General features: G+C 61.3%; 2 protein-coding genes across 5 annotated transcripts in view; one reads left to right on the top strand and one right to left on the bottom strand.

Annotated features, from left to right (window-relative positions):
- Positions 1 to 2,754, top strand: part of LOC115862374 (ETS domain-containing transcription factor ERF-like) — an 18,281-nt gene extending 15,527 nt beyond the window's left edge. The window contains exons 3-6 of the mRNA XM_030874096.2: positions 553 to 787; positions 1,198 to 1,393; positions 1,500 to 1,617; positions 2,039 to 2,754. Coding sequence (XP_030729956.2) covers positions 553 to 787; positions 1,198 to 1,393; positions 1,500 to 1,617; positions 2,039 to 2,484 — 995 coding nt within the window. The 3' untranslated portion in view covers positions 2,485 to 2,754. The remainder of the gene's footprint in view (positions 1 to 552; positions 788 to 1,197; positions 1,394 to 1,499; positions 1,618 to 2,038) is intronic.
- Positions 2,755 to 3,255: 501 nt separating this feature from the next.
- Positions 3,256 to 22,367, bottom strand: LOC132593287 (rho guanine nucleotide exchange factor 1). 4 transcript variants are annotated; one of them, XM_060288886.2, is made up of 30 exons: positions 22,232 to 22,349; positions 17,752 to 17,794; positions 17,571 to 17,654; positions 16,966 to 17,079; positions 14,605 to 14,703; positions 14,319 to 14,361; positions 13,863 to 14,109; positions 13,373 to 13,402; positions 12,995 to 13,094; positions 12,753 to 12,849; positions 12,642 to 12,677; positions 12,285 to 12,422; positions 11,434 to 11,539; positions 10,053 to 10,220; positions 9,636 to 9,781; positions 8,052 to 8,198; positions 7,643 to 7,725; positions 7,274 to 7,399; positions 7,055 to 7,169; positions 6,835 to 6,935; positions 6,618 to 6,695; positions 6,324 to 6,399; positions 6,074 to 6,241; positions 5,468 to 5,555; positions 5,240 to 5,326; positions 4,821 to 4,888; positions 4,644 to 4,730; positions 4,081 to 4,244; positions 3,899 to 4,001; positions 3,256 to 3,594 (listed from the first exon to the last, which is right to left on the bottom strand). In XM_060288886.2, the coding sequence occupies exons 2-29, from the start codon at positions 17,779 to 17,781 to the stop codon at positions 3,918 to 3,920; spliced, it is 2,910 nt and encodes a 969-aa protein (XP_060144869.1). In that variant the 5' UTR covers positions 17,782 to 17,794; positions 22,232 to 22,349; the 3' UTR covers positions 3,256 to 3,594; positions 3,899 to 3,917. The 4 variants fall into 4 exon arrangements, 3 of the variants coding, with proteins under 3 accessions (XP_060144869.1, XP_060144870.1, XP_060144868.1); XM_060288887.2 differs by lacking the exon at positions 10,053 to 10,220 and having other exon boundaries at positions 22,232 to 22,367; XM_060288885.1 differs by having other exon boundaries at positions 12,642 to 12,849; positions 22,232 to 22,364.
- Positions 22,368 to 22,480: the final 113 nt, after the last annotated feature.

Below are 22,480 nucleotides of genomic sequence, written 5' to 3'. Positions count from 1 at the left end.
CGGGGAGGGGACACAGGGACGTGAAAGATATAAATTCATGGACAGGTGCAGAGACACACGTGTACACAGGCCCAGCCTGGACGTGCCAGGGTGAGGTCAGCTGGGGCTGTAAGGGGGAGGGAAGTTCAGGGAGAGATGGACAGGAGACACGGAGGGACAGGGGGACAGCAGGAATCAGGGTCTCTCAGACCAGAGCCCTCCGGGGGCAGGGCCAGCCTGGGGGGCTGTGGGGAGAATGCAGGAAGCTGGTCCCTCCTTCCCACCCTCTGCCCACGTTGTGCAAAGGTAGGGGACCAGGCTGGAACTGCCAACCCAGTGTCCCTGGACGCCGAGTTCTCTCCCTTTATTTGGACAGTTTGGGGACTGGACACCAACTGGGGCGTGAAGAGCGGGAATCGGGTCCCTAAACATGCGTGAGGCTGGGCGACTGCTCATCAGAAACCAGGAGTCAGGGGAGAGCTGGATGCCTCCTGGCTCCTGAATCCAAGGAGGACCCAGAGCCCCGGACTCGGCGCCCTGACCCGGGGCCGCACCCCTGCCTCCTGTCCCCAGGGTTTGCCTTCCCGGATTGGGCGTACAAGCCGGAGTCGTCCCCCGGCTCGAGGCAGATCCAGCTGTGGCACTTTATCCTGGAGCTGCTGCAGAAGGAGGAGTACCAGGGTGTCATCGCCTGGCAGGGGGACTACGGGGAATTCGTCATCAAGGACCCCGACGAGGTGGCTCGGCTCTGGGGCATCCGGAAGTGCAAGCCCCACATGAACTATGACAAGCTGAGCCGGGCCCTGCGGTGAGGAGGGGCTGGGGGCCGGGACTCCCACTCCCACCTCACCCCTCTCCCCTCACTGCCCCTCTGGGCCCCTGCCCCCTGGGGGCTTTCCCTCAGCTTCCTGGGGCAGAATCCTGTGGGATCCCAGCACACAGGGCTCTGCACGTGTAGCTACTGTTAAGTACCTACTTGTGAGTGAAAGGAAGGCACGAAGGAAGGACCGGAGCCCAGGGCTTTGGAGCCACACAGGCCAGGATCCCAGCCCCTGCCTCACCCCTTCCTTGCCCTGTGACCTTGGCCAGAGGATTTCTGCGAGCCTCAGTTTCCCCAAGTTGTTGTGCTCTGTGCTGGGCGCAGAGCACGTGTTAGGGGCTCTGCCTTCACCGCCCTGGGCCCCGCCCCCAGCATCAGCATCCTTCTTCTGCCCGCAGTTACTACTACAACAAGCGGATTCTCCACAAGACCAAAGGGAAGCGGTTCACCTACAAGTTCAACTTCAGCAAAGTCGTGCTTGTCAATTACCCACTGTTGGACATGGCGGCAGCCACCACGGGCTCTCCACTCTTGCTGACCCCGGGTCCCTTTGGGGGAGCCCCTGGGCCAGATGCTCCTCCCCTCACCCCCGAGGTGAGTTAGGATCCTGGGATCCCAGAGCGAGGTGCTTAGTGCCATGAACCCCCTGGGGAGGGGCAACCAGTCTGAGTGGCACCCACTCTCTCCCCTCCCTCTCCAGACCCTGCAGACCCTGTTCTCTGCCCCACGCCTGGGAGAGCCGGCGGCCCGGGCACCCCTGTTCACCCCCGAGACAGACAAACTGCGTCTGGACAGCCCTTTCCCGTTCCTGGGCTCTGGTAAGGGCCTGGGGTCCAGGCGTGCCGGGGAGGGCTGTGTGAGGGCAAAGATGGGGGAGGAGACAGGATGCAGGAAGGAGGCTCCAGGCGAGGCTGTGTGTGTGTGTATGTGTGTGTGCGTGTGCACGTGTGTTTAAAAGTCGGAGGGTGCGAGGTGAGGCAGGGAGGAGGGAAGCTGGAAAGGGGGACAGGCCAAGAGAAGGGTTTTCTGGGGGCGCTAAATGAATGGGAGGCGGGTGGGGAGGTGGAGATGGGGGGAAGCCACGTGAGGGTGGGGAGATCCCGTGTGGGAGGACAATGGGAGAATCGGGTGGAATATGGCAGGGAGGTGGCACCCTTCACTAAGGCCCCGGCAGCCAGCCCCGATAGTGGGGCAGAGAGGCCCAGCCTGAACGCCACCCCCGTCCCGCCACCCCACCAGGTGCCACCGGCTATTCCAAGCCCCCCGGCCTGCTGGGTCCCTTCGGCCGCGCCTTCCCAGAGCACCCCTGGAACTTTAGCCCGTACCTCACCGGCCCCTTCCCCAAGCTGCCCCCGCCTCTCTACCCGCCCCACTTCTACCCCAACCCTCTGGCAGGTTCCCTGGGCCACCTGCCCGCAGCAGGGGCAGGGGGAAGCCCCAGCGCTGCGCCCCTGCTGGCTGCCGCCGCGGAGGGCCTGGGCCCCGAGCGCCCCTCGGGCCTGGCAGCAGCCCCTCGCCTGGCACTGCCGAGGGCTGGGGGCCCAGAGGCCGCGCTGGGGGGCAAGGACAGCGACTCGGAGCTGGAGATTACCGACGTCAGCGGCTGCAGCTCTGACAGCGAGGGAGAGGAGGGCCTCCCCGCGCCCTCCAAGGCCAAGGCGGGCAAAGGGGGTGTCGGCAGCTGAGCCCGGGTGATGGATTCTGCCAGGGCGGGGACCGGGGTGGCCGCTCGCACGGCCTCTTCTGTTGTCTGGTCTGCTCTCGATGTCCTGCCTGAGGCCGGGGAACAGCCTTCGGCCCCTCCCAGGCCCAGGCCCACGGCGGCCCCAGTCTTCTTCCCCAGCCCCAGACTGGGGGTCTCACCTCCCCCTCCAGAGAGGGGAGGGGACACGATGGCCTCCAGCTTCCTCCCCAGGCTCCAGTTTGAGGGGGTCCCCGCCTGGCCCACTCCCAAAGTGCAATACGGCGCCCAGCCTTCCCTGCCCACCTGCCCCTGTGCTGTGACCTAAGTGTTCGTGCGGCCGTGTCTCCCCCTGTGCCGGCCCCAGTCCTGATGCCCCCGCCTCCATCACAGGCCCCCTGGGGACAGGGAGCTCAGAGCAATAACCCCGCCCCCAGCCCCCACCCAGAGGGCCCCCCCCCCCGCCCCATGACCCCCACCAGCGACCTCCAGAGAGTTTACTACAAAAATAAAAGAACAGAAAGAAGTGTGAGATGCAGGGCACCCAGCGTTGTCGTGCGTGACCAGTGGGCTCGGGGGTGGGAGCTGGGACGGGTGTTGGGGGGGGGCCTGGGGAGTCACTGTCAAGGCACAGGGACGAATGAATGAACAACTGGAGAAAGGCAAAAGGCACAGAGGCGACGGGGTAGGACAGACGCAGGAAGTGATGCCAGACAGTTGTGGAGGGTTCCAGACACCACGCCCGGGCCCTTGCCCGCCCTCACAAACACAGACCTCTCCTTAGATAATATATATTAAAAAATAAACCTCCAATTCAGGGTATAAAAACAGAGCAAAGGCACTTGGGGGTGGGGGCTGCCCCCCCACCCCGGGCAATACTGAGATGGCCCAGGAATGGGGGCCAGATAGTGCCCCCATGGAATGAAGCCCTGAGTCCCCCAAGCAGGAGGGAGAGAAGGCCGAGGCCAGTGGGAGGTTCGGGGGGCAGTGATCCCAGCTGGGCCCCCCTAGGCGTGGCCCTGGCAGCCTGGCTCCCTCTCCTCAGGCCCTTGGGGTTGGAGATGCTGCGGCAGCTGTGCAGTGGCGGGTGGCCCTCTCCTTCTTGCGAAAAGGCCTGGGGGGAGGGGGAGATGTAGGAGAAGAAGGGAGATGGAGATGGGAAGAGAGATGGAGAGAAAGAGGAGAGAGATGGAGAGAGAAACAGGGAGAAAGGGAGGGTGGGGAAGGAGCACAAAAGAGCCAGAGAAACAGCAACTGACAGAGACGGACAGATGGAGGCAGGAGGCAGAGTGGGGAGATGCGAAAGTCAAAGACAGAGGGAGAGAGATGGATGGGGCTGTGCAGCGGCGAGTGCCTGAGGTAGCCACTCTGGTCCCTCCTCTCCAGGCGGTGCCTGGCTCCCCCAGTCCCCCACTCACCTGCCTGGGGCAGGGGTCCTCAGGTACAGCCAGACTGGGGGACAGTGTTCTCCCCGAGCGGAGACAGGAGGAGTCTCAGGCGGCAAAACTCCTCCTCCACCTCCTGGTTGGGGATCCTCAATGAGAAGGGTCCCTCCACTGAGTCAGCCTCCTTCCTCCCCACCCCCCCGCAAGGCCACCACCTCCAGCTGTTTAATGGTCTCCTCCAGGCTGAGCAGCTCCTCCCGAATTTCCTGGGGCTGTGGTGGGCTTGGGGGGCCGCCCCCTGGGACTCCATCGCCTTCGAGCGGAGGCCCCACCCCGCTGTCTTCCTCCGAGGGAAGCAGGAGCTGCTTCAGGGACAGCACTGGACAGGGGCAAGGGGACAGAGTCAGAGGCAGGGCTCGGGCTGGGATGGGTGGGAGGTGAGGGGTGGGAAAGAGGCCAGGGGCCTGCGGGTGGGAGTGAGCTTCCGGTTGGCCAGACCTGCAGAAGGGGCCGGAGGCTGCAAAAGGGGGTGCAGAGGTGAGGCTGGGGCTAGGGTGGGGGCGGGGCGGAGGGCACCGAGGACAGAGATGGGTCCAGGGAGAGGCTAAACTGAAGGTTAAGGAACGGACGGGACTGCAAAAGGAAGAGGGACTTGGGGCCGCCAAGGACAGTGGTGCAGGAGGTGGATGTGGTGCATGTTTCTGGCGGCTGGCCACATGGCAGGTTGGAAAGCACTGTTCCGGCTGGCGGCAGCCCTGCGGGGGTGGGGCTGAGCTACCTTTCTGAAGGGCCTTGGCGGCGAGCTGGCCCTCAGGGCCTGGTCTGCAGAAGGGCAGGAGGGCGCTGAAGATTCTCTCCATCCGGCCTGGGTCGGGGAGCAGGCAAGGGACTCAGATCCTGCTGGGCTTCCTGTGGACACCCCACCCCCACTCGGCACCCCTCCATCTAGGCTTACCGTCAGCCGGAGGCATCTCTCGGCCACCGTTGCCGTTCTCAGAGCTGCTGAGCAGGGGTTCACGGGTGCTGGGGGAGCAAGTGCTGGGTGACCCTGCCACCCTGGCCCTGGTGGGCAGCAGGGGCAGGGAGACAGAGAACTAGAGGTGGGGAGGCAGGGAGGTCCGGAGACAGAGACAGAGGTCAAGGCTGGGAGACAGGGAGACAGACAGGCCCGGCTGGTGGAAGACAGAGAAGCCTGGATAGGAGACAGATGGACCGTGGTGGGGTCGGTGCACGCATGTACACACCTTCACAGGCACGCGCGTGCACACACACACACACACACACATACACGTGGAGACTGGGCTGGAGCTCAGGTTCTGGGGACACACAGGGAAGCTGCCCCCTGCCCTCCACTTGCCTCCCCGGCCCCCTCACCTGCTGGGGCTGGGCCGGTGTTTGGGTCGGGAGGTGCGGGCAGGGACCTTCAGGGATCCAGCGGTCTCAGTGATGAGGGCACACCAGCTGGGGAGACAGGGCAGCCCCTGGGCAGTCAGAGCCCCCAGACCCTGTGCCAAGGACCTCCCACCCACCCCCTGTCCCCAGAGATCTGGGGGCCTGGGCCTCCTCCCCCTCCCCCCGCTCTTGGAACCCAGAGCTGCTCACTTCTTCCGCTCCGACACGGTCTGGGCCACCAGCTCGTATATCTGGGCCTCCTGGTCCCAGGTAAAAATGACATAGAAGGCTTTGTGATCTGCAGGGGGAGGGAGAGGTGAGGCTCAAAGCCAGGGCCATCCCAACATGCACCTGGGGAAGGCCCCCATCGCGGTGGCACCTGGTGGCTCCCACGACTCAACTCACCCCCCGCCCCGCCCCCGGTGCCTCCCTCCGGAGCCCTCCCTCACCTAACCAGGAAACAAGCCCCCAGTCTGGCTCTACCTATGAGACCCCTGGAACCACTCCCACCACCACGGCCCCTCACTGGGCTCCCAGCTCCCACCCCTGCTGCCTACAACCCCCAAGAGGCAGCCAGGGTGTCTTTTCAAAACACCAGTTAGAACTGGCTGCTCCTCTGTGCAAAAACCTGGGGCGGTTCCCCATCTCACTCAGTAAAAGCCACAACAGGCCTGGGGCCCCGCCGTGCCCAGCCCAGGGCCCCCCCTCACAGCCTCGGCCTTGGGCTGCCAGGCCTCCCCTTGGCCAGAACGTGCGTGCCGGGCTCCCTGGAGGGCTCCTCCCCTGCCTCGGGGACAGCTGTGCCTGGGGCCTCACCGGTGGCCACCTCTCGGGTCATGGCGGAGGTGAGCCGCAGCACGGGCCGCAGCATGGTCTTGCCGTCGGGCGTGGGCGTCAGCGTCCGGCTGTGCGATTTGAGCAGCAGCCGCTCATCCTGGCGCTGCAGCAGCAGCAGCAGGTCGTCCAGCAGCAGGACGTGGACCTCTGCAGGGGGCGAGGCCCGTGCTCAGCACGCTCCCTGGACAGCCCTGCCCCGCGGCCCCCCGCTCGCGGCCCTGGTGCTCACCCACAGCCTTGTCCTTAGTCACCCGCCACGTCAGCGGGCCCTCATGGACCAGCTTCTTCTTGGTGATATCCAGGTTCTGGAGGCAGGAAGGAGTGATGGTCAGTAAAGGTGAGGGCGGGGCAGGGGAAGGTGGGGATGACCATGGGGTCAGGAGGGGCTGCCCCGCTGGGAATGAGAAAGAAGGGCGTCAGCGTTGAGGGGCCCCTCTTGCTTCCTGGGTGTGTTATCAGAGAATCCCCAGGGCGGGGCGGAGGGGAGGAGAGGGGAGGGCAGGTGGGGCGGGGGCGGGGCCACCTTGAACTCGCTCAGCATGGGGTCGCTGCTCTGCCGCAGGTGGGACAAATCCAGGCGCCTCTGATAATCCTTGAGCCGCTGGGGCGGGGAAGGGAAGGGAGTGTCACTGGGACAAGCCAAGAGTTGGGGCCGGCCCACAGTGACCCCGACGGGGGCAAGCCGGGGGTCCTGCCCACGCGCACCCCCTGCCCCGGCCCGGGGCCCCGCCCAGGCTCACCAGCAGGTCCTCCATGTCGCGCACGGCTTGGTTGACGTGGTGCAGAATTTCCCTGCAGCACTCAGCCGCCAGCTCCACTTTCTCCCGTTCCGCAGGCTCTTCTGCAGGCAAGGGGGAGACCAGCCCCGGTGAACCCCAACCCTGGAAGCTCCCAGTCCCTAGGCCAAGATTAGAGACAAGCGGGCGGAGCCCAGCAGCATGGGGCAGGGCCTGCGGCTACCTGTGTTCTGCCCGATGCTCTGCAGCAGCAGCGGGTACTTGGTCAGACGCTGCATCTCCGTGGGGATCATGTCCTTCAGCTGCAGGCGGCGGCACCGGGGGCGGCTCTCGGCCTCCTGCGGGGACGGCAGTGCTGAGGCGGCTCTGCTGAGGCTGGCCTTGGGGACCGGGACGCCGGCCCCCCTCCCCTGGGACCCTGGGGCCCAGACCCCTGCCTCACCTGCACGAAGGCACAGAACCGAGGCTCCTTGCGCTGTTTGGCTTTGAGCTGCTCTAAGGCAAACGACTGGCGGCTGCAGAAGCGGGAGGAGATTTTCTGGAACCAGGAGCCCTCGGTACCATCAAACTACAGCAAGATTCAGGCCAGGGAGGGTGTCTCAGGGGGGATTGGGGGGAGCGGGGCCTCACATGGGGATGGCAGCCTAGACAGGAGGACAGGTTAGGGGCCCAGACCCCTGGGTCTTAAAGGGGTTGAAAGCTTGAGACCTGGTCTCCTGGGGCCTGCATTTCAGGTCCCCAGCCAAGAGGAGGGGGCGGGGTGAGGGGAAGGGGGGGCACCCTCACCTGGGCCTAGGCTGGGCACCCTCACCTGGGCCAGCAGCACATCTCCGATCTCCTCAATGAGGTAGCCACTGTCCTGCCTCCGCTTCATCAGGCGATCAAGGAACAGGGCTGTGGAGAGCAGAGAGGAAAGGGGGTGCTGTCAGGGCCCGTGAGACTGGATGCAGAGCTGGTCGGGAGCTGGTGGGGGTGGGGGTGGGGTCGGGCTGCAGGTGGGTGTGTCTGATCCATGGGGCCGGTGGGCCTGTCCCTCCCTCACTCCCCACCACATGCTTGTTGAGGATGTGTCCCTAGAATGTGAGCTCTGGGGTTCTGGGGTGGGGTCGTCCCCAGAGCTGGAACAGAGGCTGCCCGTGAGACCAGGCTCCAGGGTTTGTCGTTGAGGCAATGAAGGAGAGAGGTGGCAGTGGGACGTAGGGCCACAGCCCTGCACTCACAATGCACCTCGATGAGCTCGTCCAGGCTGGGGAAGATGTTCTGTAGCTCCTCCAGGGAGAAGAAGCCCCCATCCGCCATGGGCTGGTAGAAGAGGTCATAGAGCACCCGGAGCATGCGCACGTGGGCCGCCTCTGTCACCAGCAGCTCTGCAGGGCCACCGGGCAGGAGGCATGGTTGGGGAGCGTGCAAACTATGGGGGGGCACTCTCAGAGGCAGGCTGGGGAGTGAGGAGGGGACGGGACAGGGATGATTCTCCCTGGGTGGAGTCACGTGCCCCTGAAATAGCCAAATTCCTCAGCCCCACTGCCTTTCTGTTCCGGCTGGGGCAGCCAGGCAAGGCGACCGATGGTCCCAGTTTGCCCCGCACCATGGTTTTCCCGGGACATGGGATTTTCAGTGCTAAAACTGGGACAGTCCCAGGCAAACCGAGACAAGTCGGTCTCCTCACTGCCTGCAGCTGTGTTTTATGTCTAACCGTCCAGCAAGTTTTCTCAGGCTCAGTTTCTGGCACAATGACCCCCTCTCTGCACAGGTTGATGGCCTGAGTTCCAGGGGCCTCAAAAGTCCCCAGAGACTAAATGTACCATTTTGTGTGTTACGTATGTATATTTTTCTGGTGAGAGAAACCGCTATGCTGTCCGACGTGGTAGCCACGAGCCACACACAGCTCTTCAAATATTGCTTAATTAAAATGCAATGCAATGCAAAATTCAGTTCTTAGCTGTACTCACCACACTTTAGGCACTCAACCGCCATTATATGGCTGGTGGTTACCATGCTGGAAAGCACAGATATTGCCTGTGACCGTCATTCCAGAAAATTCTATCGGATAGCACTGCTAATGTTTTGATCAGATCCTCAGAAGGATCTGTGACCCAAAAAGCAGTTATCTGCTGCCCTAAAAGTTCTGAATGAGAACCCTTCTTACTATTAAGTAATCTGTAAATTAACTTCCAAATGAGCTTCCAAAAGGACTGTACGTTTGCCAAACTCCCCTCAACACACAAATGAGTTGAAATCACAGCACAGGATCGAGACAAAAACGATACTCCCATCATCTGTCTGCTCAGAAGTAAGCACTGCTAACGTATTGATTATCTTCCCAAACTTTTCTGGGTGGGAACCTTTTTGTCCCCCGAGCGCTGAAGACCAGTCCTAACAGCGGCTGCATCCGAATGCTCTTACCCTGGGCCCACCACTGCTGAGCGTTTCACACTCATCATCTCACCTTCATCTCTGTGACAGTCTCTTGAGGTAGGAACTATCACTGCCCACGTTTCCCAAATGAGGAAACAAAGGCTCACGCTAGAAATACAAATCTATAGACCGTGTCTGGCTCCTAACATCAACACTGTCCTGCACTACAAAAAATTCTTCGGAAATGTCACTTCAACGATGGCCGCATTCCCGTTCCATGGAATATTCCACAATTTACTTAACAAACGGTGCTCTGTCAGAAGCGGGCTGCCTTCGAGCTCTGCCCGGTGTAAGTAACACCGAGATGGACATCTCCCTGCGTCTGTCTGACTTTGCTGGAGCTGGGCTGTGTCCTCGGCCGCAGTGGCTTGGAGGAGGAGACTCACCGCTGATGACCTCCTGCCGCTTCACCTGGCTCTTGGGAAGGCTGTGCAGGGTGCCCGGGGGGACGAGTTCCCGCCAGCCGGGGGGCTCTTCTGGTTCCAGCTCTAGTCCCGATCGGCCCGGCTCCCCCTCATCTCCAGGCTCGGGGCTGTGGGACAGAGGCCTCATTAGGGCCCCAGCGCAGGGCATCCCAGAGAAGAGCCTTCAACTCTTTATAGTGTCCAACCCCATCCCCTAGGGCTGCAGACCAGCCCCCAGATCTGGAAAGAAGCCTCTTACCCCTCTCCTGGGACCATTGGAGGCCCTCAGTGACCTCAGCATCTGATACCCAGCTCTTGGTGATTCTGGCAAAGATCCCCCACCCCGGCCTCCCTGACTCTCCAGGCTGCCTCAGTGGACGGGGGGGAGGAGTGACGTACGTGGCTCGTCGGGCAGGGCCAAGCACGGCCGTGGCGGAGCTGGGGTCCATGTCCACGTCGCTCCGGGAGCGGCCCCCACCCCGGCCCTTAGCCCCGAGGCTGCCCCGGGAAGGCCGGCGGCGGTCACTCACCCGCAGGCTCTCCGAGCGCCCCAGACGCCCCGACAGCCTGGACCCCGAGGCCAAGGACAGAGTCAGACAGAGGCCAGGACAGAGATAAGGAGAGACCAAGACAGGGACAGAGACGGGGAGAGACCAGGACAGAGATAGACAGGGACAGGTGGGGAGAGACCAGGACAGAGACGGGGAGAGACCAAGACGGGGACAGAGACGGGGAGAGACCGGGACAGGGACAGATGGGGAGAGACCAGGACAGGGACAGAGACAGGGAGAGACCAGGACAGAGATCAAACATGCAACAGAAGAGAGGAGAGAGTCAGAAGGACCAGTGTGACTTTGGGGTGCTGGGGCAGTGAGGGGGGTGGCCAGAAGGGATACTGAAATTGGTGGAGGAGGGGATGGGAACCCAGTATGGAGCACAAAACTGACCCCTCCCTTCCCTGAGGCAGGGGGATGGGGACAGAGGCAGGAGTTGAGGGAGGGAAGGGGGATTTCAATACTTAGCTCTTCGGCTTGAAGGTGGCGTGCCCACCCACCCCTCACAGGGGTGAAGGGGAGGGGGTGGCCCATGGGGAGAAGGGGAGAAATGGGGGAGGGGCTAGCCCTCCCCCCACCCAGGGCCCAGGCACCCACCTCTTCCACCTTCTGGGGAGAGAGGGGCACAGGGTCAGAGGTGGACCCAGATGGAACCCAACTCACCTCCCCCACCCGCCAAAGGGTCCCCAAAGCAGCGGCACAAGGACAGGCAGGGGGCAGAGCCTGCCCCCCAACTGTGAGGGGGACAGGGCCCCCAGGCACAGAGCACAGAGGGCTGGGGGATGGAGGGGAGGGGCACTGGGAGGCAGGAGCAAGGCAGCTGGGCTGGAGGCTTAAAAGAGAAGGGGGGAAAAAAAAGAGAGAAGGGGGAAAAGATGGAAAAGTGCAGGGCGGAGGGTGGGGGCAGAGGGAGAGGGGCCAGGAGGAGCTGAGGGGAGGGAAAGCAGAGGAAGTGGGAGGAAAGGAGAGAAAGAGAGGGGGGAGGGGGAGGGAGAAAATCAGTGAAAAAGGAAGGAGAGGCAGAAGAGAAGGAAAGGGGAGACGAGGAAAGACAGCGGAAGAAAAAGGGAGAAGATGGAAAGAGGGAGGAGCGGGGCAGAGTGGAGACGGCTTGGCTCAGGGACAGGCAGGTGCAAGTGGCAGTGCGACCCCCAACACACACCCTCCCTGCACTGCATAAGCCCGGTCCTGCGCCCGGCACCTCCCCTGCACCCGGCCCTGGGCACCTCTCCGTGTCAGCACCCTCCTCTGTGCTCTCCAGGGGCGCTGCAGGCTCCAGGCTGGCTGGGCCCTGCGGGGGCGGGTCCCCCAGCTCCGGGAGGGCGTCAACACCTGTGGGGATAATGCGGGTGGGGAAAGCAAGGCTGGCTGGAAGGTCCCTGCCACGGTGAGACCCACACCCTGGGGGCCTCCGTTCCTCTAAAGCCATCCAGTGCCTGGCCGAAACCAAGTGGCTGCTCTATACTTCAGTGGGAGACGGACAGATGGAAAGATCTCTGAGAACAGGGTCATGGGCAGGTGAGGCTCAGTGGGTGCAGATGCTGCAAAACTAGGGTGCCAGCCTCGCACTCGGGGAGGAGACTGGATGCCTCCACATCCATGCATTCTCCCAACACTCAACTGGGACTTGTGGGAAGAGAATGTACCCGTTCAGAGGTGAGGGGACTGAGGTTCGAAGAGTGGGGAGTGACTTCCAAGATCTAACACAAGTCAAGCGCAGAGCCAGGGTCTGAACCCAAGCCTGGCCAAGTAGCAGTCTGAGATCCAGCGGGCTGAGAGCCACCCAAGGAGCGTGAGACCTTAAGTTCATGGAGCAGCCGGGCTCACCATCTAAGGGAGGCTGACTGGTAATGTACTCAGAGAGGGTTCTGGGAAATGAAGCCATGGGGGCTGATGGGAAACGTAGTCCAGGGAAGTGGGGAAACCTGTCACCGGAACAGAGGTGCGAGCTTGCGAAGAAAGCCGTGGAAAGGGTAAACCGAGGGAAGGGGTAGGTTATCAATAACCCTGGTGACCAGGGGCAGGGAGGGCAGAGAACCAAGGGGCTGTTCTGCTGCGGGGCCCAGGAAACTCTCACCTGGTTCCCGGTCAGGGCTGTCCCCAGACAGAGGGTGCAGAGAAACTCCGGGGGTGTCCTGCCCAGGGGCTCCGACATTCCGGTCCCGGGAGGGCACCCCCAGACCTCCCTTACGTTCTGTAAGGCCTGGCTTCTCACCTGGGGAGGCAGTGAAGGACAAAGGGGAATATGAGAGTCCAGCGACTCTAATTCACAAAGGTCTGGGGATCAGATGCTGGCCCATCACCCAGGAGACCCCTACTCCACCCTCAGAGCCAGGAGTCCCAGCCCCTCGCCCCTGCTCCCTCAGACCTAGTAGGTCCCCTGCCCTCCTCTCTCAGGTCCCCAGGACGGACGCTCTAGCTTCAGGACTATTACCATCAGCCTCAACTTTGAGGTGTCGAAAATCTGGGGCTGAAACGAGAGATGGGACCATGAGGTGGGGGCAGCATGGGGAAGTCGGGGCGGGGCTGAGGCTGGGCACCTCACCCTGGGGCTCTCCCCGGTTCCAGCGGGCGGCATCCAGGAAGCTGCTCAGTCCTTTCTTGGTCTTGGTCGGCTCTTCTGACCGCCGGTTCCCCATCACCTATGGAAGGTGGGGGGAGGAGGGGGCTGGGCATTTCTGGGCCGATGCCAACAAAGAGGGATCCGACCCCAGCGGTGCAGAGCCTCGAGGCTCCCTGGGGGTCTCTGGGGAGGTAAGGGCCAGGTTTGGGCGCTCGGGGAAGCACCTTTTTCCGGAAGAAATTCCTCCCCGACTTCTTGTCTCCACTCTTGGTCCGCACCCCGAGGTGGCGCATGTACAGGGTGATGGCACTGACCACAGCAGCACTGTGGGGAGGGGACGGTGAGGGCACACAGACACACACACTGCCACGCGCACTCCCACGGATGCAGGTACCCTGCTACCCTCACAGCTCCCCCTCTGCTCGCTTCCCACACCAGCCCCATGACCACTTCCTGCTGAGTATCTGAGGAAAGGGGGGAGAGAGAGGGTTTTAGAGGATGGAGCCAGAGGTGTTGCCCAACGCCCAGGCTCCTAGGCGGCAGGCCCTCCTCCCTCGGGCCCAGAAAACCAAACTCCCCGCCGGCCTCTCTCCTTCCATCACCTCTTTTCCTCATCGTTAGAGATGGTGTGTCTGCAAGAAAAAGAAAGAAGTTTGTAACAAATTTGCTAAGCCTGGGGTCCCTGTCCACCCAGCACAATTGTCCAGGTTCCTGTCCCCTCCAAAGCTGGCACAGGGAGAGAGGAGAGGCAGACGGGGGCGGGGGGGGGGGCTGCTGCTGACACATCTGCGAAGGACAATCACTGAAGGCCAGACTCTCACCCGGGGTCGTGAGAGTTGCAAGGACAGGACCCAAAGCCCAGGCCTGAATGCAAGACCGTGGACAAGACCCGGAAACTAGGAGGGACCCCAAAGCTGGGAAGGGAAGATGCAAAACCAGATGGACTAAAATGCCAAGGCTGGGCCCCAGAAGTCAGGGGAGGATCCCAAACGCTGGGAAATAAACGCTGCAGCTGCAGAGGGAGCCTGGAAGCGGAAGGAACGGGGCAGCAGGGGGCGCCCTCTGGGCTGCGGAGGGGCTGGTCCCACTCACTGCATGTCCTCCAGGTGGGCCAGCTGCCGCTCAGCCAGGTGCCGCTCCCGGGCCTCATAGGTGGCGCGGTCCCGCCCAACCCAGGCCCCCAGCTGGATCAGCTCCTGCTCCCAGGGTGTCATGCCCATGAGCTTCTTGGAGCGGAAGTCCTCCAGCTGCCGGCTGACAGCTGCCTGCTGGGTCTGCACCACCTCCTGCACGAAATGCCGCTGGACATCCTCGGAGAGGAGATCGGGCCGCGTGCGGTCTGCAGGGACAGCGGCCAGTTCCAGGGGCTGCGACTCCCCACCCACCCTTCGACTCTGACAGCTATGCTTCCTTGGGCTGTGGGGGCCATGAAGAAGGAAGGACAAGCCCCTGTCCTGGGAGCATGAGAGTGCGGCCTCCCTCCCGGGGGTCTCCTGGTCCCTGCTAGAGAACACGTCCTCATCCCCAGATCCCCTCTCCTCTTCTTACCAAGTTCAAAGGCCACGGTGGGAGGGACCGTCACCCGCAGAATCTGCTCGGGGGAGAGAACGGAGTGAAGGGGAGGACTGGGCAGTGAAGGGGGCAGTGTTGGGATCAATGGGATGGCAGCCCAAGTACCAGTGGGTACGATGCTCTGAGGGGAGGGAGCAGTGGAGGGGGGGTCAGGCTGGCACAGGGTCTCCCCAGACCAGGCCGCCCTTCACCTTGCCCTCAGCAGGCTGGCTGCCCAGGGTGAAGGGGACGGGGGATGGGGCCCCCCGAAGGTGTCTCTCACCGCACACTTATCCAGGAAGCTGTGGCAGAAGTCGCCGAAGGCCTTCTTGGCCTCCTTGGGGCCCAGTGAGCCCAGCATGTCCGCGTGCAGGCAGCAGAGCTGGGGGAGACGAAGCATGACGTATCCTCCTCCCACCCCACCCAAACCGCACTGCCCCCGGAACGCCTCAGGGCACAAACCCTCTGCGAAGCGCTCCCTGACGTCCCCCATCCCCGTCCCAGGCCCCCGCCTGCCTCCCCAGGCCACCGCGGCTTTCGTTCATTTTCTCTCCTGTGAAATGGTTCTTTGGTCTGTCTTCTCTCTGCTGCTGCTGCTAACGCCTCCCCCAGCTACAGTAAGTGGGCTCGGTGTGTCCCTGACGCTGTGCAAACTCTTTAGCCACATTAACCTGCTTAGTCACGGGGAGGACTACCGTTATCCCATTTTACAGATGAGAAAACAGCTAGTAAGTGACGAAGTTGGGACTGGATCTCAGACAGCCTGTCTCTACTGCTCCCCATTGCCTAGCAATACCGTGAGTTACTTGAGGGCGTGTGTGTGTGTGTGTGTGTGTGTGTGTCTGTGGCGGGGGGGGACGTTCTGATTCATCTGTGTCCCAGACAGGGCCTAGTACACAGCGGCACTGAGCACATAAACAGGAGGACAAGGGCACTCACTCATTCACTCACTCATCAAGCACGCCTTGAGGTCGCCTACGTGGCAGCCCTATGCTGGGTGACACTGGCAATGCTGTGGGGCCTCCAACCTGTCCTGGCTCCTGGGGGACTGTCATCAGGTAAGGGACATGGTCTCAGTGTGCTAAGGACTCGCCCCAGTAATCTATGCCTACCCCCTCCCCACACCCCCATAAGGCAAAACTCCATCAGAGGCCCACAGGAAGCAGCCCAAGGGACCACGACTATCTCCCGGCCCCTCCCCCAGCCAAGCAGGTGAGGAAACAGCGTGAGGACAAATCTCAATGTGCCGAAGGCCATCTGGGTCACCTGAGCCGAACCTCTGGCCCTGGCCAGGCCTCAGTTTCCTCATCTGTAAAGGGACACGGCAGGGCTTCCCTGGTGGCGCAGTGGTTGAGAATCTGCCTGCCGATGCAGGGGACACGGGTTCGAGCCCAGGTCTGGGAGGATCCCACATGCCGCGGAGCAACTAGGCCCGTGAGCCACAACTACTGAGCCTGCGCGTCTGGAGCCTGTGCTCCGCAACGAGAGGCCGCTATAGTGAGAGGCCCGTGCACCGCGATGAAGAGCGGCCCCCGCTTACCACAACTAGAGAAAGCCCTTCTGCAGAAAGGAAGACCCAACACAGCAAAAATAAATAAATAGCTTACTAAACTCCTACCCCCAACATCTTCTTTTAAAAAAAAAAAAAGGGACAGAGCAGTCAGCACAATCCCTGGGCTAAATTCCAGGAGTTCAAGTTCTAGAAACCCTCAGGCTCGGCAGGGGAACTCCCTTGCCAGAGGGCCAGAGCCTCCATGCCCTGGGGCGGGGGCGGGGGGGGGCAGCCACTTCTCTGGCAATTTCCTGATGGCCTGCCAGCTTCTGAAGCTTTGGTGTCAGTCGATGCGCTCTTCGCTTTGCACCCCCCAGGCCCCCCTCCCTGCCACTCCCATCAGCCTCCTTGTTTTCTGGAGGGATCTGCCACGCATTTCCAGTACAGAGCAGTGCCCTAGGCTAAGCCCAGCTCCCAGCCTGCGCTGGGCTGCACGGGGTCTTCTTGGGACGGGGCCCTGGTCCACAGAGCCCCCTCCAGCCAGTGTTGTGGCTTCTCCCTCCCCAAGCCACCTGCTGGGTTCTCTAGACTCTGCAGGTGTCTCCCAGATGGCATGGCTCTGCATGCAAACCTCCCCGGTATTTTCTGCCCTATAACGAGTTTTCCGGGTCATCCGTTACATTCCCTCTGCTTCGCGGGCTGCTTGTAGCAGTTTCCTTGTTTCTGGACCAGAGCCTACTGTGCCGCCTAGACCCGAGGAGGCTAACGGTTTTCTCCCAACCACCAGCTCTGAAGGACTGACTGGTGGCACGTGCAGAGAATTTGATTTCCAGAGTCTGTGAAAAGGCGCTGTCACTGATGGGTGATGCTGCCGTGGGCACGGAAGGCGGCCGGGGGCATGGTTTCCGCCAGGCTGCTGGATTCTCCGTTGCTCTCCGAGACTCTGCCGTGCCTACTCTCCCGGGCTGCGCCCACTGCTCAGAAATTTACACGGGGCACCTGCAACCTTGTCTGCATCCCGTGGTGGGCTTCTTGGCTCTCAAGCTGTGCTCTCTGGATCCCGCCTGGCTCATCCTCGCTGGTCTAACGCACTGAGCACTGCGGCGGGTCCCCGCCCCGCCCCGCCCCGTGCTTGCCCAGCCCCGCCCTCACCAGGGGTCCTGGCTCGAACTGCATGGCCACGTGCTGCAGGAGGGCCATGAGGTGGGCCGGGCGCCGCTTCACCTGATCCAGGCTCTGGTACTGGTTGTTTTGCTCCTCGGGGTTCTGGGGGTGGGGATGGGAGTGAGACAGTGGGGAGCAGAGGAGGGGCTTGGGGCTTGACCCTCCCTCTTCCCTGGTACTTCCCGATGGATCCAAGCTGGCAGGTGGGGGGCTGATGGTGGCAAGTCAGGGGTTGGGGAGAATGGATGAGTTTTAACGTTACAATGGTGGGTGAAGAGGACAGAAATCAGGAGAGATGGAATGAGGATCTGTGCTGTAATTAGGGGGCGGGGGCAGTGATAAAAACTGGGGTTAAACAGGGTGAGAGACTGTGCTGTAATGGGGGGGCATTGAGGATGGGGTGAGGGGATGAGGAAGGAGGTACCAGGAAGATTAAAGAAAGAGAGATGGGCAGTGAGAGGAGGCCGAGTGACAGCATCTGAAGACAGAGAACAGGACCCAAGGTGGGAGAGGGGACACTGAGGTTGGGACTTGAGGGCTGGGGCCCCAGGGAGCCTGGGACAGAAGTTTTCCCACCCCCCCCTCCCTCTCACCGTCTTCAGCTCATTCTCAAAATCCTCGTCCTCAGCCCCGATGATGCTGATGGGCACCAGGCCAGGCCGGGGGGGCCCTGGGGCCTGCGGAAGGGGAGGGATGGCTTCAGCCCACAGTGCTCCCCACCGCACAGCCCCCCAGTCCCCTCACCCCCCGGCTCTCTCCGCTCTCTCCACTCACCGCCCCTCGGGCGACGTCTTCGGCCTCCATGGGCTCTGCAGGGCTGGGGGAAGAGGAGGGGCCGCGGTTAGAGGGGTGGCAGAGGGCGGCCCAGGGCGGTTACTCACAGATTCCTGGCCCAGGTGCCAAGGTGAGTAAACAGCCTCCACCCCCATCGCGGCCTCCACAGCTCAATGGGGCCTCTGTGTGGCGACAAAGAGCCCTTCAGAGGCCAGCCAGGGCAGGGAGCCCAAGGACAGGGAGCCTTGTGGGCGGGGGGGGGGGGAGCTGGAGGCCAGGAGCCTGGGTCCGTCAGAGAGCTGCGGCCGTGAGAGCCTGCGATTTCGGGTCCCCGATGGACGCGGGGCTGGGGGCTGGGTCCTGAGGAGGCAGGGCCGGCGGGCGGGCAGAGGTGGAAAGGCTAAAGGGGGGCTGGGAGGGAGGTAACTGGGGCCTGGGGGCTCTGCTCTGCCCTGTGACAGGCTTGGGGCAGGGTGCTGCCTCGGAACCCACCAGCCCTGCTTCCTGTGACAGGAAGTCACAATGGCAAATCCCCCAACCCCCAACTCCCTCCACACGAGAAAACCAAACTGTGAACCCTCCTCCCTCAGGACCAAGAGTCCTCGACCCCACTTCTTCCCCTCAGGGACCTGGCATCTTTCCGGCTTCCATCCCAGAAAACAAGGGACGGTCCTCAGAGAGCTCATCCCAAGGGGTGTCCATCTCTCTCACCCTATGTCCACCTGTCCGGTCTGTCTGTGTGTCTGCCGGCTCACCTCTCCCCAGCTGCCTCTCCACTGAATCTGCCTCATGCCTTTGACTCTCTTCTCCCTGTGTCTTCATTTTCTCTCACCTTTCCTTCAGACCTGTCTCATTTTCCCACTGTCCCTGCCTCCCCTCCGCTAGGCCCCACCCCTGCTTCTCTTGCTACCTGTCTTTCCCCTCAGCCTCTGCCTGTCTCCCCACATCTGGTTCCTGCAGCCACTGTCCCCGCACCTGTCTGCGTCACTGTCTCATTTGCTGTCTCTCGTCTCTCCCCCTCCCATCTCTCGCTGTCTCTCCCATCTTGTCTCCCTTAGAATCTCCACTTCTCCCCGCGTCTTCCCACTGACGTCTTCTGTGTCCTTAATTAGTCTGACTAATGCCACTCGAGCCCGTGTCAGGTGGGAAGGCGCTGTGGAAACAGGGGTGGGGTGGACCAGTGCGGGGGGGGTTCTCCCCACAGCCCAAAGCTATTTATATCCCTAGTCGCTGGAGACCCACCCTTCTCCCTCTTCCACAGGCCTCCTAGCACTGGGATTCTGATTATGATCCTTAAACAATGATGCTTTCTGGAGTGTCCAAATGCCATCCTATGGGTTCACCCAAGCAGGCCTCATTTTTATTCTTTTCCATAAAGTGTATTTGTTCAACATCCAAGCTTGGGTGACTTAAGATCTGAGCATTGTTAAACGTTCACATAAATAAATTTGCAAAACAAGGCAGAAAAATAATAGTAATTTATTATGAGAGCTGAACTTACATCACACTCAGTGTGCTAGGCACTGCCCTAAGTGCTTCTCACAGAGTAAATCACTGAACCCTCAAAACCGCAAGCACCCCCATGCTATTATTACTCCCATCCGAGATAGAAAAGCTTCACTGGGGACTTCCCTGGTGGTCCAGCGGTTAAGACTCCGTGCTCCCAATGCAGGGGGCCTGGGTTCGATCCCTGGTCAGGGAACCAGATCCCGCATGCTGCAACTAAGACCTGGCACAGCCAAATAAATAAATATTTAAAAAAAAAGAAAGAAAGAAAGAAAAGGAAAACCTTCACCAGGCCATCAGCTGCAACTTCTGGGCTGGAAAGCATGACCATGGACATGGAGGGTCCCTGCTCATCCCACTCAGGGGTGGAAAAGTTTGACAGAGGCAGGGAAGATTCCAAAAGGGCAAAGGTGAGGACACACACATTATCTGAGCAAATGCTTACGTGCCAGGCAGGCCCCGGAACATGCATTTGATGTGTATTATCTCTTTTTATTCCTCATCACAATGATAGGAAATAATAGTTAACAGTTAATGTACACTAAGTGCCATTAAATACGTGCCAGGAACAGTATTAATGCTTGACAGATATTAACTCAGTCCTTTCAGTGACCCTGTGAAATCAGTCTTCTTCTTATTATTATCCCCATCTTACAGAGGAGGAAACTGCAGCACAGCTCATAAGAGGCAGAGCCAGGATTCCGACCCAGGCAGTCTGGCTCCAGAATTTATGCATTTAACTCCCAGAATGTGCGGCTTTGGAGCATGGGGAATCCCCACCCCGACCTTAGGAAACTGAAATCTGAACCAAAGCTGAGACACATCAGGTTTCCCTATGGTGTCTGGGAGTCAGGGGTATGTGGGCACTGTGGCCTGGGCAGGAGTACAGATTGGACTCAGCTGCCCCACAGAGGCCTGGGGCTCAGAGAGGATTGGGGAGGGGGGTGGTTGCTTAGAAGATGGGGCGTGGTCCCACAAAGGCTAGAGAATGATGGGTCAGATGGATCTAAAGGCAACTGACAAGCCCTGGGGTCCAGCAGAGGGGGTGCTATGTGCATGGGGCTGTGGAGATGAGGGCAGGTTCAGAAGGTCCTTAAGGGTGGGGGTCCTAGAGCAAAGCGGGCATGTGTGAGGACTACATGGGTGCCTGGGTTCTCTGCAGGGCTCGGGGTCTATAAGATATTGAGTGGATGAGCCTGGTCTCCAACCTATAAGATATTGAGTGGATGAACCTCTAGGAGCCTTAAAGAACCTAAAACACTGAGTAGTCAAGGTGAGCCCTTGGAATGCATAAGGACCCAGATTCTATCTGACATATGATGGATCTACAAGGATCCTTCGATCACACAGGATCATAAGTCCTTAAGGGGAAGAAGCCAGTTTACGGGATCTCTGGAGACTTAAAAGGGGACCAGAATTCTATAGGGGAGTGTGGTGGTCCCCGAGACCCAGGATCTACAGGGCTCCGGATTCTAGCGGATGCTATTGATCCATGGAAACCCCACATTCTGTAAAGAGCCGGACCTCCATGGGGCGGGGGGGGGGCAGCAGGAACCTGGAGGGTCTGTAGGACCTTGTAATTTACATGGAGCGTGGCGGGTCTACACGAGCCCCAAATCATATGTAGGACGTGGCGGGTGTACACGGCCCCAAATCCTACAGGGAACGTGGCAATGTGCATGGTCAGGGATGCTGGGGAGGACGTGTGGAGTCAGGGTGTGACGCCCGCCGGGGGCCGCGTCCCTCACCTGCTCCGGGTCGGAGGAGAAGCACCGCTGCTGCCAGAACCGAAGCCTCCGCGCGCCGGCTCTGGGCTCCCCCACCCCCGCCTCCGAGTCGCTCTAGCCACCCCAGAGTCCACCTTTGCTTCCAGCTCCACTCCTCCCGCCAGCCGCTCTAGCCCGCTCCTGCCAGGCTCCAGCCCAGGAGACTCTACTCCTCCTGTCGGCCGCTCTAGCTCTCCACTGAGCCACGCTGGCCAGATAGGGCCGCTCTGGCCTGCCTTGGAGGGCTGGCGTTTCCGTATCTCGACTGCCCCCGTCACTCTCCTGGGCCCCGCCCCCTACCCCCTGCCCCCCGCCCCCAGGCCAGAGGTGGGGATGGTTCCAGCCCCCAGACCAGTGCTCAATACGAGAACACCGAGTCGCCCCGGCCCTTCGCCCCTAGACTGGGATCCCTACCCTATCTTTCCGCCCTAACTTGGGACCGTTTGAATTCCCAACGCTCGTACATTAATTCTCCCCGCACTGCCCCCCACCCCGCCTCACACTTTCCGCTGGGGCCGCAAAGCAAAAATCCTGGGTTTGAGCATACCTTCCCATCTGACGTGCAGTGGAACCTGGAAAAAGTAATTAACTCTCCCTGGGCCTCAGTCTTCCCATCTGTACAATGGGAAAAGATCCCCAGTTCTGTGCCCCTGCAACCCATCTCCCAGGGTATAACTCATGACCCAGAAAAAGACCTTTCCAAAAAATGCTTTCAAACGCGTTCTGCAACTTTCAGCTTCACAACGGCCTATGACCCTGTTATTGTCGTTTTTCCTTTTGGGTGGCTCTAAAGCATGCGGGGTTGGAGGACGGCGCTTAGCTGAAAGCACCTGCGAGTTCAAATCCCAACTCCACTCGGTCTCACGATGTATGTGACCTGGGACAAGTCGGTTTTACTCCCTGGGCCTCAGTTTCCCCACCTGTGCAATGGGAGTGATCATCCGTCCTCCGCCAGACAGTTGGGAAGCCTTGACCCCCGGCTCGCAGCCCTCATCTCACCTACTGGGCACTGAACAAGTATTAGTTCTCCTCTCTTTGTCCCCTTTGACAGATGGAAAAACTGAGGCCCAGGGAGGGGCGCCTGCTGGCTCAGCGGGGCCGGGAGGAGGCCCCTTCACTGCCGGCAGCGCCCAGCCCCCTCCCTCCTCCTCCCCACTTCCCCTAGCAGCCGAGGGGAGAGAGGCCGGGCGGGGCCAGGGACGGTGTACCTGGTGTCCACGCGGGGAGGTGACCGGCGGGGCGCCCGAGGTCGGGCTCGGCGATCCCGGGCCCGGTGTCCCGGCTCCCGCTTCCTGGCTCTGGCGGGGCAGGAAGTTGGGGCGTTTTTCCGGAGGCCCCCGCCCCGCCGCCCCTCCCCGCTTCCTGCCCGCGCCCCGGGCCCGCCCGGCACCTCCGCCTCCTTCCCCTTCTCGCCGCCAGCCCCGCCCCTCCTTTCCCCGCTCCGCCCGGGACCCGCC

Source organism: Globicephala melas, chromosome 19 (assembly GCF_963455315.2).
Source record: "Globicephala melas chromosome 19, mGloMel1.2, whole genome shotgun sequence".
Classification (NCBI taxonomy): domain Eukaryota; kingdom Metazoa; phylum Chordata; class Mammalia; order Artiodactyla; family Delphinidae; genus Globicephala; species Globicephala melas.
The sequence above is the reverse complement of the archived record's forward strand: the minus strand, read 5'-3'. Positions and strand labels throughout refer to the sequence as shown.